Source organism: Patiria miniata, unplaced genomic scaffold (genome assembly GCF_015706575.1).
Source record: "Patiria miniata isolate m_02_andy unplaced genomic scaffold, ASM1570657v1 HiC_scaffold_13, whole genome shotgun sequence".
Taxonomy (NCBI): domain Eukaryota; kingdom Metazoa; phylum Echinodermata; class Asteroidea; order Valvatida; family Asterinidae; genus Patiria; species Patiria miniata.
In genome coordinates, this window is record NW_024037051.1 from 13965873 (window position 1) to 13978990 (window position 13118).

Here is a 13118-nt window from a genome sequence, read left to right on the forward strand (position 1 = left end):
ATCCGCCCTTGGTCAGTCGGTCGGTCGGTTGGCTGGCTCCTCAAATCCAGGAAATGCAAATAACATGTACAGTTTGAGTAAAAAAAAAAGCGGAACGCCAGCCCCCAAAAACATATTTTATATTTTAAAAAGTATGTAGCACCGAAACTAATAATGACTGTAAAGCTAATTTCATAGAAGGCAATTTTAGATTTAAAAAAGTACTGAAATTGCTCGAACCTTTCAAAGAATATTACCATTTAAATACGGTGATCCTAAAACTTAAAATGCGATTTCAAGAATAGTCGTCACAATTGTCTTCAAACATCCTCAGCGATAAAACCTTAATTTAAAACTCAAAAATATTAAACAAAGCTCTTTTGAAGGCCCGTCTTCTTTGTTTTATTTTAAAGTGGATTGTAGAAGTGATATTGTTTGCCTAAGCAGGGTTGTTAGTAAAGATATTGTGTACTAAAGTTGTTGACAGTTGTTAAAACAGGTATTCCGTGTCATTATCTTTGTTGTTCCAAACAGGACACAATATATTGCTCTCTCTTTTTGGACGAAACGCTTTTTAGGGTCATTGCGTTTAAATGGTGATATAGGCCTATTCTACGAACGGATTATGCAATTTCATAATTTTTTTGGGGGGGGGGTTGGATTCCGCTTTTTTTGACTCACCCTGCATAAGCCAGAGTTGTAATGAGTCACTGATTTTAGTGACTCGAGTCGAGTTGAGTCATTTTAAAGAAGTGACTCGAGTCGAGTCAAGTCATTAGGTCAAGACGGTCGAATTGAGTCGAGTCGAGTCACAGTGTGTGGACGAGTCGAGTCGAGTCGAGTCGAGTCAAGTATTTAGCTCTAGTTAATTCGAGTCACAGATATTTGAGCACTATACAATCAATAAACACAAGAGTGAAAGTCATTTTTTTTAGCCTTTTAAATTTTACATTCGGGCTACTGCTAAGGGGGTGCCAGCTGATCGTCATTCAACTAATGGGGACACTGATCAAACCACGTATGTAATATGTATACATTATTCGCGAACATTCTAACGTGACGTGAAAAAAACCGGCACCGGCGTAAGTCATTGCAAATATTTTTCGCAAAGTTTTGCTTATGTTTTTGGGATTCGAGTCTCAATAGCCTTCCTCGAGTCGAGTCATTCTGATGAGGGACTCAGTCGAGTCGAGTCATTTGCCCTTAGGGACTCGAGTCACCAAAAATTGTGACTTGAGTCGGACTCGAGTCGAGTCATTACAACTCTGGCATAACCCCAATCAACCACTTGTTCTTTGCAGTGGACAAGGCCAATTTTATGGTTGGGAGTTACAGACCCAAAACGGAGGAGCACATCTTCCAGAGTCCCGTGGATGAGTTACCCGCGGGTTTGTTAGGCCGTGGTGACTATATTGTCAAGAGTAAATTCACAGACGATGACAAGAATATCTACTTGGAGTGGGAGTGGAGTTTCTCCGTTAAGAGAGATTGGGAATAAGATTATAGTGATGATTTCCTACAAAGGAAATTGGTCTACTGGAAGTGCGGTTTACTTGTAGATGATGCTGTTGGTGTTTGAAGGGGTACATCATGAATGTGAAATTCTTAATTAAATTTATGTTATCATGGTTCAGCAAGTATAGGGATTATGTTAGTTAAATGTATGCCACAACATATACAATGAATATGTAATTGATTTTTTTCCCAAAGTGGCACTTTTTTTTTGAAGGAATTAATTGTGGCATTAGTCATCAGCATTGCCAATGATGACTTTTTTTTAGTCTCTCAGAAAAAGGAACTGCATGTTTCCCCCCCCCAAAAAAAATGTGTACATGTATATGGATGCCATCATCTATGTACAGAACAAAACAAATGACGTATACTTGTTTTGTATGAACATTGCCTTTTCTCATTTTATCAGAGCAACTTGTACAACTCTTTCATTTTGTGGAAGTCTATAAAACAACGCATTTATTAGGAAATACATTTTGATGATGCTATTTGTTGTAATCGCTTATTAAGTTACTTTTGGGAATAAATGATACATGTTAGTTGTATAGCAGGCTTTATTTTATCTTTGCAGCCTGCCTCAGGCTGTAATTAGACTATTTTGCCATAGATATAGATATTTTCTGTTGTTATATTTTAATTATTAAAGGTTTGGTTTAATATATGGTTTTGCTTTAGGTGCATAATATGATGTTATATTTCCGCAATGATGTATGGCTTGTTTGCCATAGTAGTGATCTGGTGTCTTCTATGTTGTCATCTAATTCATGGAGATTTTGACCAAGCGCTTTGGGAACCTGGTAACATAAAGCCACCAGTATTACAACAGTTGCATGCCTACCACCCGGCAAGCTTTTTTTGTCAGCACTAGAATGTAGTTTCTTTAATGAAAGCATGGAATACATTACCTCATCAAATAACGATCAGCCCATGTTGGCATAAATATCAAGATGAGGGCAACAAACGAGGACCAAAATGACACGTTATTTGAAAGCATCTGTGTACTTTAACAATGTAGTAGTTTCCATTTTGGATTGGCGAAGCCCCCTATACCTTGGAAGTGGGCCAGAGGCATGCGTATTGATTTTCCTGAAGCCCTTTCAAAGAAGTCTGTTAATGGTCATTGTCTATAAGCCATTTGCATTCTGCACACAAATGGTAATGTTATATATTTCACTAGGTTAGTTTTGAATCAATATCAGGTACAATGTAGAATCATTCCACATTGATACTTTGTCTACCATGTCTATATAGAAAGTAATCTTGATTCTATATAGTTTACCATACTCAGGAACTAGTCGGTTAGGGTCGGTAGTGAGTAGCAAATGAGTAGCACTTCAACTTTCATGGGTGTTTTGTTTGGTTTGTTTAAAGAAACCTCGTGCTTCCCGTCATTGAACTTTAACCAAGTTGAAAAAAAGTCGAACATTCCATTTTCAAAGTGCTGACTAAGTTCAGCACGAAATCCAATCAGCACCTGCAAGTTATCCAATGATATTTAAAACTACAAAAGCCTATGTTACACAAGGCTCTATACAGGGAAAATCACCATCGTGCGCTTGACAAAAACAACTTACAAAACTGTCATACTTTTTTTATCAAGTTATCCATATTGGGCCTTTTAGTTTTGAAAATAATTTCAACTGGATTCAAGTTTTCTATGCCTCTTCTGTTAGATTAGCCTATATGACTTAATTGGATGCAGTCGCAAATGAAACGAAAGTCAATGTCTACCTTATACTCGTAATCATGTTTTAGTTTGGTACAGGAATGGATAGATAAATAAATAAATAATGCTTATATCTTTTTGTGAAAGAGTGTTTTAATTTGTTCCATATAAGGTCTGCAAACATCTGTTTAAAATCTGTTAGTTGGGGACGCTAGTTTGGTGCACAAACAGCAACACCCCGCCCCTACATTATCGATGCTGATAGTGGCGGGTTTAATTATGGTCTACCCTACGAGAACTGACCCGCTTACCGTGGTCAACGTTGACCGTTGGCTTCGCGACTGTCAGACCGTTGGTCTGGCGAAATATTAAACGTTGGATATGTTGGTTCGGCAATTCTTCTGGACGTTGGGCCATCAACGTTGGATTAACAAAAAACAAGTTGGCGCAACATTATTTCGCCAACTTTAGGCGACGTATCCCCCCATCCTGCCAACTACGCTCATACATACGACGCATTGTAACGTCGGCCCGACCAATTTTTGACGTTTGGCCAACGTCGAATACATGCAACTGTTTCGTCTGAACAATGTTGACAGCCGACGTCAAATATTACTAATAACTTCTGAACAACAACGTTGGCAAATCAACCTCATAATAGTATACGAACCGATCGTCAACGATGGCATATTATAATAGCAGGCCGACGTCGAAAATTAGGCCTACAGACTTTTTACTAACTATATTGAACAACGTTGGCAGGCCAACCTCAAAATACAAACTGATCGTCAGTGTCGGCACAATTAACGTACGTTGGAAGGCTGTCCTCGAAACTGTTTACCGTCGTCACCGGCAGCTGTCGGCCGGCCAGCGTCATTACCGATCACCAAGTGTTAGCCAGAACGGGCAGGCCAGGCCGACGTCAGCAAAATGTTTGCATGCGACGTCTTTAATTAACGTAAGTACAACGTTGGCAGGCCGACATTAAAACATATATACACCCGACCGATCGTCGACATCAAAATATATACACACCCGACAGATCGTCAAAGTCGGCAATAATATACCGCGGAACTAAAAACAGATCAGGGGCGTCAATCGCTTCTTAAAAGTTGGGGATATACCATGATCAGAACTAATGCGAGCGCGAAGCGCGAAGCCCCTACAGCGTGGGGGGGGGGGGTTCGGGGCCAAGTGCCGCGAAAAATTTGATTCTAGACACTCTCCGTGGTGCGATCTGAGGCAATTTCTGACCACTTTTTTTTTTTTTTTGCAAAAGACAATCATTTAAACCACATTTTCGAGGTTGAAGTCATTGAATCAGCTATATTCTGAGCTATAGACGTGGGGTTCTGGGCAGGCGCTTAAGAGGGCCCTGTAGGTCCTGAAATCCCTGGAAAACTGTTTTGGGTCGTTTACTTATCCTAATTCGAACATCTTGTTCAAAAGAAACCAACCTAATGTCTTACCGTTAGCGAGAAAAGACGATAAAACCCCGGGTGTTTACAGCGCACCCTACGGAGTACACTCTAAAAAAACATTAGTCAGTTTCGACTAGAAACCAGTGAAATTCGACTAGCTATTCAGGGTCAGCTGGGTGCAACTGAAAATCAGGCAATCTGACTAGATATTTCCAGTCAGTATTAATATGGGGAAAAATAGTTATGCAAATAACTGAATTTGGAGTCGAACCCAACTACTTTTCAGTATGAAACTTTGCATGTTTAATTAAATTCCTACAGTCAATTTTCAATAACTAGGAAAACCAGTCAATATTTTGACTAAGTAGTTTTAAGAGTGTAAAAATACACATTTCCTGTCGCTTGGTCAATGTACTTTGTACGATACATGTTGTGTGTGTCAATACAGCACCGTGCTCGCGAGCAGTGACCAATCACCAATGCTCAAAATGAGGGTTCTACGGTCTGCAAAAGGCGAACACTTGTTTCAAACATTTGATATTGTAAGTGGGGGATTGACGCCCATGATGCAGACTGTTGGCGTACCATTCCGATTGTAAGTTTACACAACGTTGGCAGGCCGGGAAAAAAAGTCGTCGATTATACACTTTTTACCAACGACAGAACAACGATGTCGGGTCGACTTTAATGGACCGCCAGCGTCGGCATATCCGCATACGTCTGCAAGCCGACTGCGACTGTTCCAACATTGACCGATGTTGGGCCAACGTATATTCACCTGACGTTGGTTAACATATTAAAGTATGGCATATTCGACATCGGTCCCTTTGAAACTAATCTGAGTATCACCCGTTATCCACGGAGCCAAATCCTGTACAACGTCTGACATCTCCTGACATTTAAATTTATGCAAGCCGTGCGCCAGCCAATCGGAGTCAACTTTACTAAATCGTGACGTCATTTCATTCCTAAATCAGGACTAAACGATTTGATTGGTCAATTCGAATGCAGTGTTTTGTAATGCAACAACTGCCGGGCACGATATCGCGTATTACTATACCTCATACATATTCATGATTGAGAGCCGAACTCTCACTGGTCAATTCATCAACACGTGCCAGATGTTATTTTTTGCTGTTTACCAAGTGCGCGCGAGGATTCACGCACAGGGTAAATGCGCATGCGTAGTAGACCGTCGCACGGGTTCGCTCGTACCCCCACCCTGCAAACAGGACGCCTCACAGAATCTTGTGAAGGAATTGGCCTATATATGACATATGTATCAAGCATCTGGCGGCAGCTGTTCAAAACCGCAGTTAGACAATGTGCGAAAATATTATCCGAAAACTACCCATAGAAATGCACACGTTCCATACCGGATGTGATTTCTGTTTCATTGCGGACCATGTGGACACAATTTTGAGCGTCGATTATTCGCTCGTACCCCCTGCCCTGAAAACAGGGCGCTGGGAAGGGCAGATGAGCTTCACAGAATGTTGTGAGGGAAGTGGGGATGGCATTCTGGGTAATTTATCATGACCTATGTATAAAGCATGTTTTGAGCGTCGAATGATATGCATTTCGATCCTTCGTACGTGAATTCGAAACGGAGCCTGATTTGAGCAACTGACGGGAGTTGAAAATTTACAAAACAGATACGTTTTACAGATTTTCCTACATTATACTACAACGGAAGATTGAGGGTTCGAGTCCCTTCGTGGTCGCCAAATGTTACCCCCCCCCCCAACGGCCACGGGAGCAGCCGCTGCAGAGTGTTCATTAAAAAGACTGCAAAACTGCAAGAATAAAGACAAATGGACACTGGTTTAGCTTGGTGTGTGGTAAATGTTCCTGACTCATCGAAGTCTTAAATCAGAATCACAACACAATAGTAAAAACAAATGCAAAAAATAACTCAATAAGGCCAACAAAAAAAGTCTCCGGTTTCTGGTATGGAGCTTGCCCAAAAAGTGGTGCGGCGACGCGGCTTTCTTTTTTTTTAACCTGACTTTTTTGCTTCAAATGTCGGCTGATGACTTCAAATGGTGCCCGAGTCCAGAGAGGCCACACAATGCTTATTCTCGATCATAACCCCATCTAAAATCACGTTTAAAGTGTGCAGCAGCAGGATTCCAGTCAAACCAGTGAGTTTGGCGGTTTTGAGACATCATCTTTCGTTGAAAAAAAAACTTTTTCATTTTGCCGACGCGCATGGCTACGGCGACGCGCGCGCATACCAGAAACCGGAGACTTTTTTTTTGGCCTAAGCATGATTCGAAAATCGACTCTGGTATCGATAATAATATCGATTCTGTCCTGTTTCTGAATAAACATAATCGATTCTATCACCTAAATCGATACTGACCATGTCTCAACCTCACTGTTTATCTCTAGTCCAGGACTGACTCACTACTAATTGTTATGCATGAGTGCTTCCCATGCTGTGCTCTAACTATCAAAGAACTCATGCACATGTACAATACATACATGTCATCTAGCAGTACAAAATGTCCTGAAGTACATGTATGGAATAAGCCAAAAAAGGGTAAAGTCTATCAGGCCAAAAAAAAGTCTCCGGTTTCTGGTATGGAGCTTGCCCAAAAAGTGGTGCGGCGACGCGGATTTATTATTTTTTTTACCTGTTTTTTTTTTTTGGCTTCAAATGTCGGCTGATGACGGCAAATGGTGCCCGACTAAACTTAGAGTGCAAATATATGGGTGTCCAGAGAGGCCACATAAAGCTTATTCTCGATCATAACCCCATCTAAAAACAATCCAGAAATTAACAATGACTACACATAATTAGCAGGCAAAACAGGAAACATTTATGAAGGCAAAATTGAGTAAAGGCTAAAGTATTTGTCTATGTACTCTGGCACACTCTGACCGTGTGTTTTCTTAAAGACAAAGAAGCTAAGAGTTTAGCAGACTCTGGCATTACTTTTAACTAAACTTTACATTCTGACACAAAATGTACATGTTTCCTCTCTTCACTTCCATAATCTGTCATCAAGATAAAAATGAAAAAGAATACAACATACCTGCAAGAATACAGACGAATGGACACTGGTTTAGCTTGGTGTGGTGGTCAATGTTCCTCACTCATCGAAGTCTTAGATCAGAATGACCCAAGAACAAATTTAAAGACCATCACACAGCCCTCCAGTGCCCCACAGGAAGTGACATCATATCCTGCTACTTGTACCCATAGCTGTTTCCTGTGAAGGTAGGGTATCTCACATGAAACAGTAATTGGTACACTGATAAACATTAACAGCAAATGTGGTTCCACGAAAAGTGGGGGAGGCGGTACATTAAAAAAATGGGGGGGGGTCCCAATACTACAACACTATACTGTATTAACCCCCAAAAAAGGGCGCTGCATTTATGGATAGGCTTTTAACGGCAATTTCAAATCTTGCAGGGTCGTGGTCGTGATGACTTGCAGGTCACAGGTCACGCAAAATCTGTCCAATCAGAGCGTTAATTCGTCAGCCCTTCCCAGCGTCCTTTTTGCAGGGCGGGGGATACGAACGAACGTCGCAAAATGCAATCCGACCGTTCGTGATTCGAAAAGGAGCCTTAACAAGTGACAGGAATTGTAAATTTAAAACACAGATAAGTTTTACAGAATTTCCTACATTATTACGCTTTTCAACGAAAAAAAAATCTCCAAACTGGCATACTGAATCAGAATGTGAGGGCGATAGCGTTGCTGCTGGCAGCAGAATTTTTGTGCAGTAAATCCCATAGCAAGGCCTGTCAGCGCCACTGCGACATGGCTCTCATGTATCGCGGTCTAAAAGTACCTTAACATGGATGGCTTTGGACAAACTATAGCTTGCTGGAAAGCAGATGAATAGGCAAACAAGCTGACAAATCGGCAAGGCTTCAGATTTGAGACCTTTGGAGTGAGCGTCAGATGTAGGTACATGATGCCACTATTTTCGTTTTTGTGCAGTAAATCTCATAGCAAGGCCTGTCAGCGCCAGCCGACATGGCTCTCATGTATCGTGGTCTAAAGGTACCTTAAAATAGATCGATTTGGACAATATAGCTTGTTGGAAAGTGGATATATAGGCCAACAAGCTTTCAAATCGGCAAGGCTTCGGACTTGAAAGTCTCGGAGGAGGCGTCAGAATTATGTACATGTTGCCACTAGTTTCGTTTTTGTGCAGTAAATCTCATAGCAAGGCCTGTCAGCGCAAGCCGACATGGCTCTCACGTATCGCAGTCTAAAGGTACCTTAACATGGATGGATTTGGACAAATATGGCTTGTTGGAAAGTAGATGAATACGCCAACAAGCTGTCAAATCGGCAAGGCTTCAGACTTGAAACTTTTGGAGTGAGCGTCAGATGTAGGTACATGATGCCACTAATTTCGTTTTTGTGCAGTGAATCCAAAAGCAAGGCCTTTCAGCGGCAGCCGACATAGCTCTAATTAATGTATCGCGGTCTAAAGGTACCTTAACATGGATGCATTTTTTAAAGCAAAATAGGACACAATCAGATGATTCTGGAAAATTGCAGATTGTTAGGGCAAAACCCTGTATTTCTAGCAAAATTGGGCAAAAAGAAATGTTTATGAAAAATTTTAAATTTTAAGAGGTGTACCTTGTATATTTAGTAAAATTTGGCAAAATCAGATTTGTATGAAAAATCTAAAATGGTAAGGGGTTAACCTTGCTTTTTTAGCAAAATTTGGATTCGCTGAAAGTCTCTATTTTTCTTTTTAAGAAAGTCGAAATAGCTGAAGAGGGAGGTGAGAATCCATATGTGCCCAGATACAAAGAGTAGAAATCTACGCGTCTGCCTTTTGAAAATACACAATTGCGGTGTTCATTGTTGCGTAATGATCCGCCTAGCACACGACTGTTTTGCAAATTAGGCTGTGTTATGCAGCTTCCTAACAAACCAAACACACTGGGCTCATTATATCGACTTGTTTTTACCCATTAAGGTAAAGCAAATGGACCCAGTAATCTTCCTGGCGCGTTTGCTCACCTATAAAGACAACTTTTCTCAGTTTAAGGAAAATTCTAAGGTAACGAAATGGCCGAGTGGTTACGATTCGTCGTCCACGGTTAGCGGGGTCCCTGGTTCGAATCCCGCTGGTGTCTTTTTGGTTTTTAACGGCATTTTAATGGCATATTCAATTGTTTGCTACTGGCATGTTGTAGCCGACTGGCAAGCGGATGAGCTCATCTTGGGTCAACGGCTGTTGGTCAACAGGCATAGTTAGTTTGCTACTGCGGGGCAGCCTCCATTCATCCCTGCTGTCACGCTTTGTTGCGTTCCGCTGGATTCGATGAATGTCAGGCCCAGAGGAGAGCGTCTGTCCTGGGCAAGCATTCGCTCTCTTTTCCCCTCTGCCTCGGCGCTCGGCGTCTACTAATCATGATGGTTTCCAATAATATTCAGCTACCGGCAATGCGGGAGCCACCCTCTTCGGGGGCTTTCGTTGCTCGGCAAGGTTCGTGTTCCAGGCAGGCGCGACCTGGTCGTCATCCTGCTACTGCCTATATAGCCTTCGCTTGTTGGAATGTTCGTTCTCTCGGTGTTCATACAGACAGCCACTCCTCCTCGCCAAGAAAATCTGCAGTGGTTGACCTCGAGCTTACTCGTCTTGGTATAAGTGTTGCAGCTCTCAGCGAAACCTGGCTAACTGGCTGTGGTTCTATTCGAGAGGAAAATTTCACCTTCTTTTGGAGCGGTTACGCAGATGATGCGAGGCCTATGCATGGTACAGGCTTCGCAATTCGGAATTCCCTACTCCCTTGCACTCAGCAACCTGCCGCCATCTCTCCTCGCCTCATGTCCTTGCGCATGTGTCTGAGCACTGGTTACGTCACTTTAATCTCTGCTTATGCACCTACCCTGACGTCTACCCCAGAGTCTAAAGACGACTTCTATCTTCAGCTTAGTGAGTTGTTGCACAATATCCCGGCTGGTGATGGCATCATTCTCCTTGGGGACTTCAATGCCCGCATTGGTTCTGACTGCAGTGCGTGGAAGAATGTAATTGGCCCGCATGGTGTTGGGAGAATGAACGACAATGGTCAACGTCTCCTCGAGCTCTGCGCTTCGTACAACCTATGCATTGCCAACACCTTCTTCGCAGGCTCTGTTCGCTCCAAGGTCACCTGGAAACACCCTCGCTCACAGCACTGGCACCAACTGGACCACATCATTGTCAGACAGAGACAACTGCGCGATACCACCCACTGCCGCAGCTTGCATTCTGCTGATTGCAATACAGACCATGCCCTTGTTCGCTGTAAGCTTCGTTTACTACCCAAGAAGTTCCATCGTGCAACGCATAGATCATTGCCTGCTATTGACACTGTCTCAACTCACGACATCAGTCATGTTACTCAGTTTCAAGAGCTCCTTTCTGGTAACTTCAGCTCAGCACCAATCTCTGCCAACCCTGAAGGTGCTTGGTCTAGGTTCCGTTCAGTAGTCTACAACAGTGCTGTGTCTGCCTTTGGTCGCTGCTCACGAAAGCAACCTGACTGGTTCCGGGACAGCGCGGACATACTGCTCCCTGCACTAGAGAACAAACGGTCAGCCAGAAACAAATGCCGCTTGATCAACACACGCTCCTCAAAAGCTGCCCTTCGGGCTGCCAAGAGCACTGTCCAGCGTCTTACTCGAGCAGCTTTGCAACGCTACTGGTCTCACCTAAGTGATCGCATCCAACGTTGTGCCGACTCTGGTGATCTACGCGGCTTGTACCAAGGCATTAAGGAGGCAATTGGTCCTACCCCAAAGAAATCTGCTCCTTTACTGTCGTCCACTGGTGCCATCCTCACAGACCAAACAGCACAGCTTGACCGGTGGGTAGAGCACTATAGCTCACTTTACAACAGCGATGCTGCAGTCAGTACTTCTGCAATATCTACCTTACCTCAGCTTCCCATCCTGAAAGAGCTGGACAATTCCATCACCTTGGAAGAAGTGAAACATGCCATCAACGGCTTAAAGAACAACAAGGCTCCTGGCACTGATAGCATCCCTCCAGAGGTACTTAAGAAGGGTGGTAATATCTTGGCTGCAGAGCTCCACGCTGTTCTCCTGACCTGCTGGAAATCCCAGTTAATACCACAGGATCTAAAGGATGCAAACATCATAACCCTCTACAAAAACAAAGGTAACCGACAAGACTGCAATAACTACAGAGGCATCTCACTGCTGTGCTTAGCTGGGAAGGTTTTTGCTCGAGTGCTGTTACCTCGGCTACAGGTCATTGCCAACAGAATCCTTCCCGAAAGCCAGTGTGGCTTCCGCCCATCCCGCTCCACTGTTGACATGGTGTTTTCCTTGAGACAACTCCAGGAGAAGTGTGTTGAACAGCGGCGACCTCTGTACATGGTCTTCATCGACTTGACTAAGGCCTTTGATAACGTGAGTCGTTCAGGCCTGTTTTCCATCCTAAAGCGCTTGGGCTGCCCAGATAGGCTTTTGTCTATTCTGATGTGTTTTCATGACGACATGCACGCCACAGTCCAGTTCAATGGCTCAAGATCTGCTAAGTTTGAAGTTCGTCGGGGCGTCAAGCAGGGGTGTGTACTTGCTCCTACCCTGTTTGGGATCTTTTTCTCAGCCCTGCTACACCGTGCATTTCCCGAACCATCTGGTATCCTACTTCACACACGCAGCTCCGGGAATTTCTTCGACCTGTCCCGTCTCCGTGCCAGGACGAAGATTCGGCATGTTCTCATCCGGGAACTCCTGTATGCTGACGATGCTGCCATTGTTGCCCACTCAGCAGATGAGCTTCAACATCTCTGCAACTCATTTGCCAGTGCTTGCTCGGAGTTTGGCATGATCATCAGCCTTGGCAAGACAATGGTGTTATCGCAAGGCCCAGGTCCCCCTCCCATGATCACCATCAATGGCACACCTCTGAGCGTGGTCAACAAATTTCAGTATCTGGGTTCTACAGTTACCAGCACCAACTCCCTGGATACCGAACTTGACTCCCGAATAGGTAGGGCTGCAACCACCTTTGGCCGACTCCGTGCTCGTGTTTGGGACAACCGGGCCCTTTCCATCAAGCTGAAGATCCGCATCTACGTATCCTGTGTGCTTAGTGTGCTACTCTACTGCAGTGAGTCATGGCCGACCTACCGCCGTCAGGAACGCCGACTGAACGCGTTCCATTTCCGCTGCCTACGTTCAATTCTTGGAATCTCCTGGCAAGACCGAGTCTCAAACCCTGCCATTCTTGAGCTCACAGGAGTCAACGACATGTTCACATTGCTGTCAGCTCGCCGCCTTCGTTGGTCTGGTCATGTCTGCAGACAAGAGGACGGTCGACTGCCGAAGGACATCTTCTTTGGGGAGCTGGCTCATGCTCCTCGCCCCCGTGGTCGTCCAAAACTCCGTTACAAGGATGTTCTAAAGCGTGATCTGCGAACCTTCCGAATCCCAGTCACCTCCTGGCAGACCGTGGTGCAGGACCGCACTCATTGGCGATCCGCTGTCCATCTTGGCCGCTCTGCTTCCTCTGCCGCCTATATTGCTGATTGCGAGA

At 43.9% G+C, this 13118-nt stretch overlaps 1 protein-coding gene across 2 annotated transcripts in view; it reads left to right on the forward strand.

The window, feature by feature from the left end:
* Window positions 1–2434, forward strand: part of LOC119721360 (rho GDP-dissociation inhibitor 1-like) — a 40730-nt gene extending 38296 nt beyond the window's left edge. For both annotated transcript variants that reach the window (XM_038191407.1, XM_038191408.1), the window contains exon 7: window positions 1281–2434. In XM_038191407.1, coding sequence (XP_038047335.1) covers window positions 1281–1477 — 197 coding nt within the window. In that variant the 3' untranslated portion in view covers window positions 1478–2434. The remainder of the gene's footprint in view (window positions 1–1280) is intronic.
* The last annotated feature ends 10684 nt before the right edge of the window (window positions 2435–13118 follow it).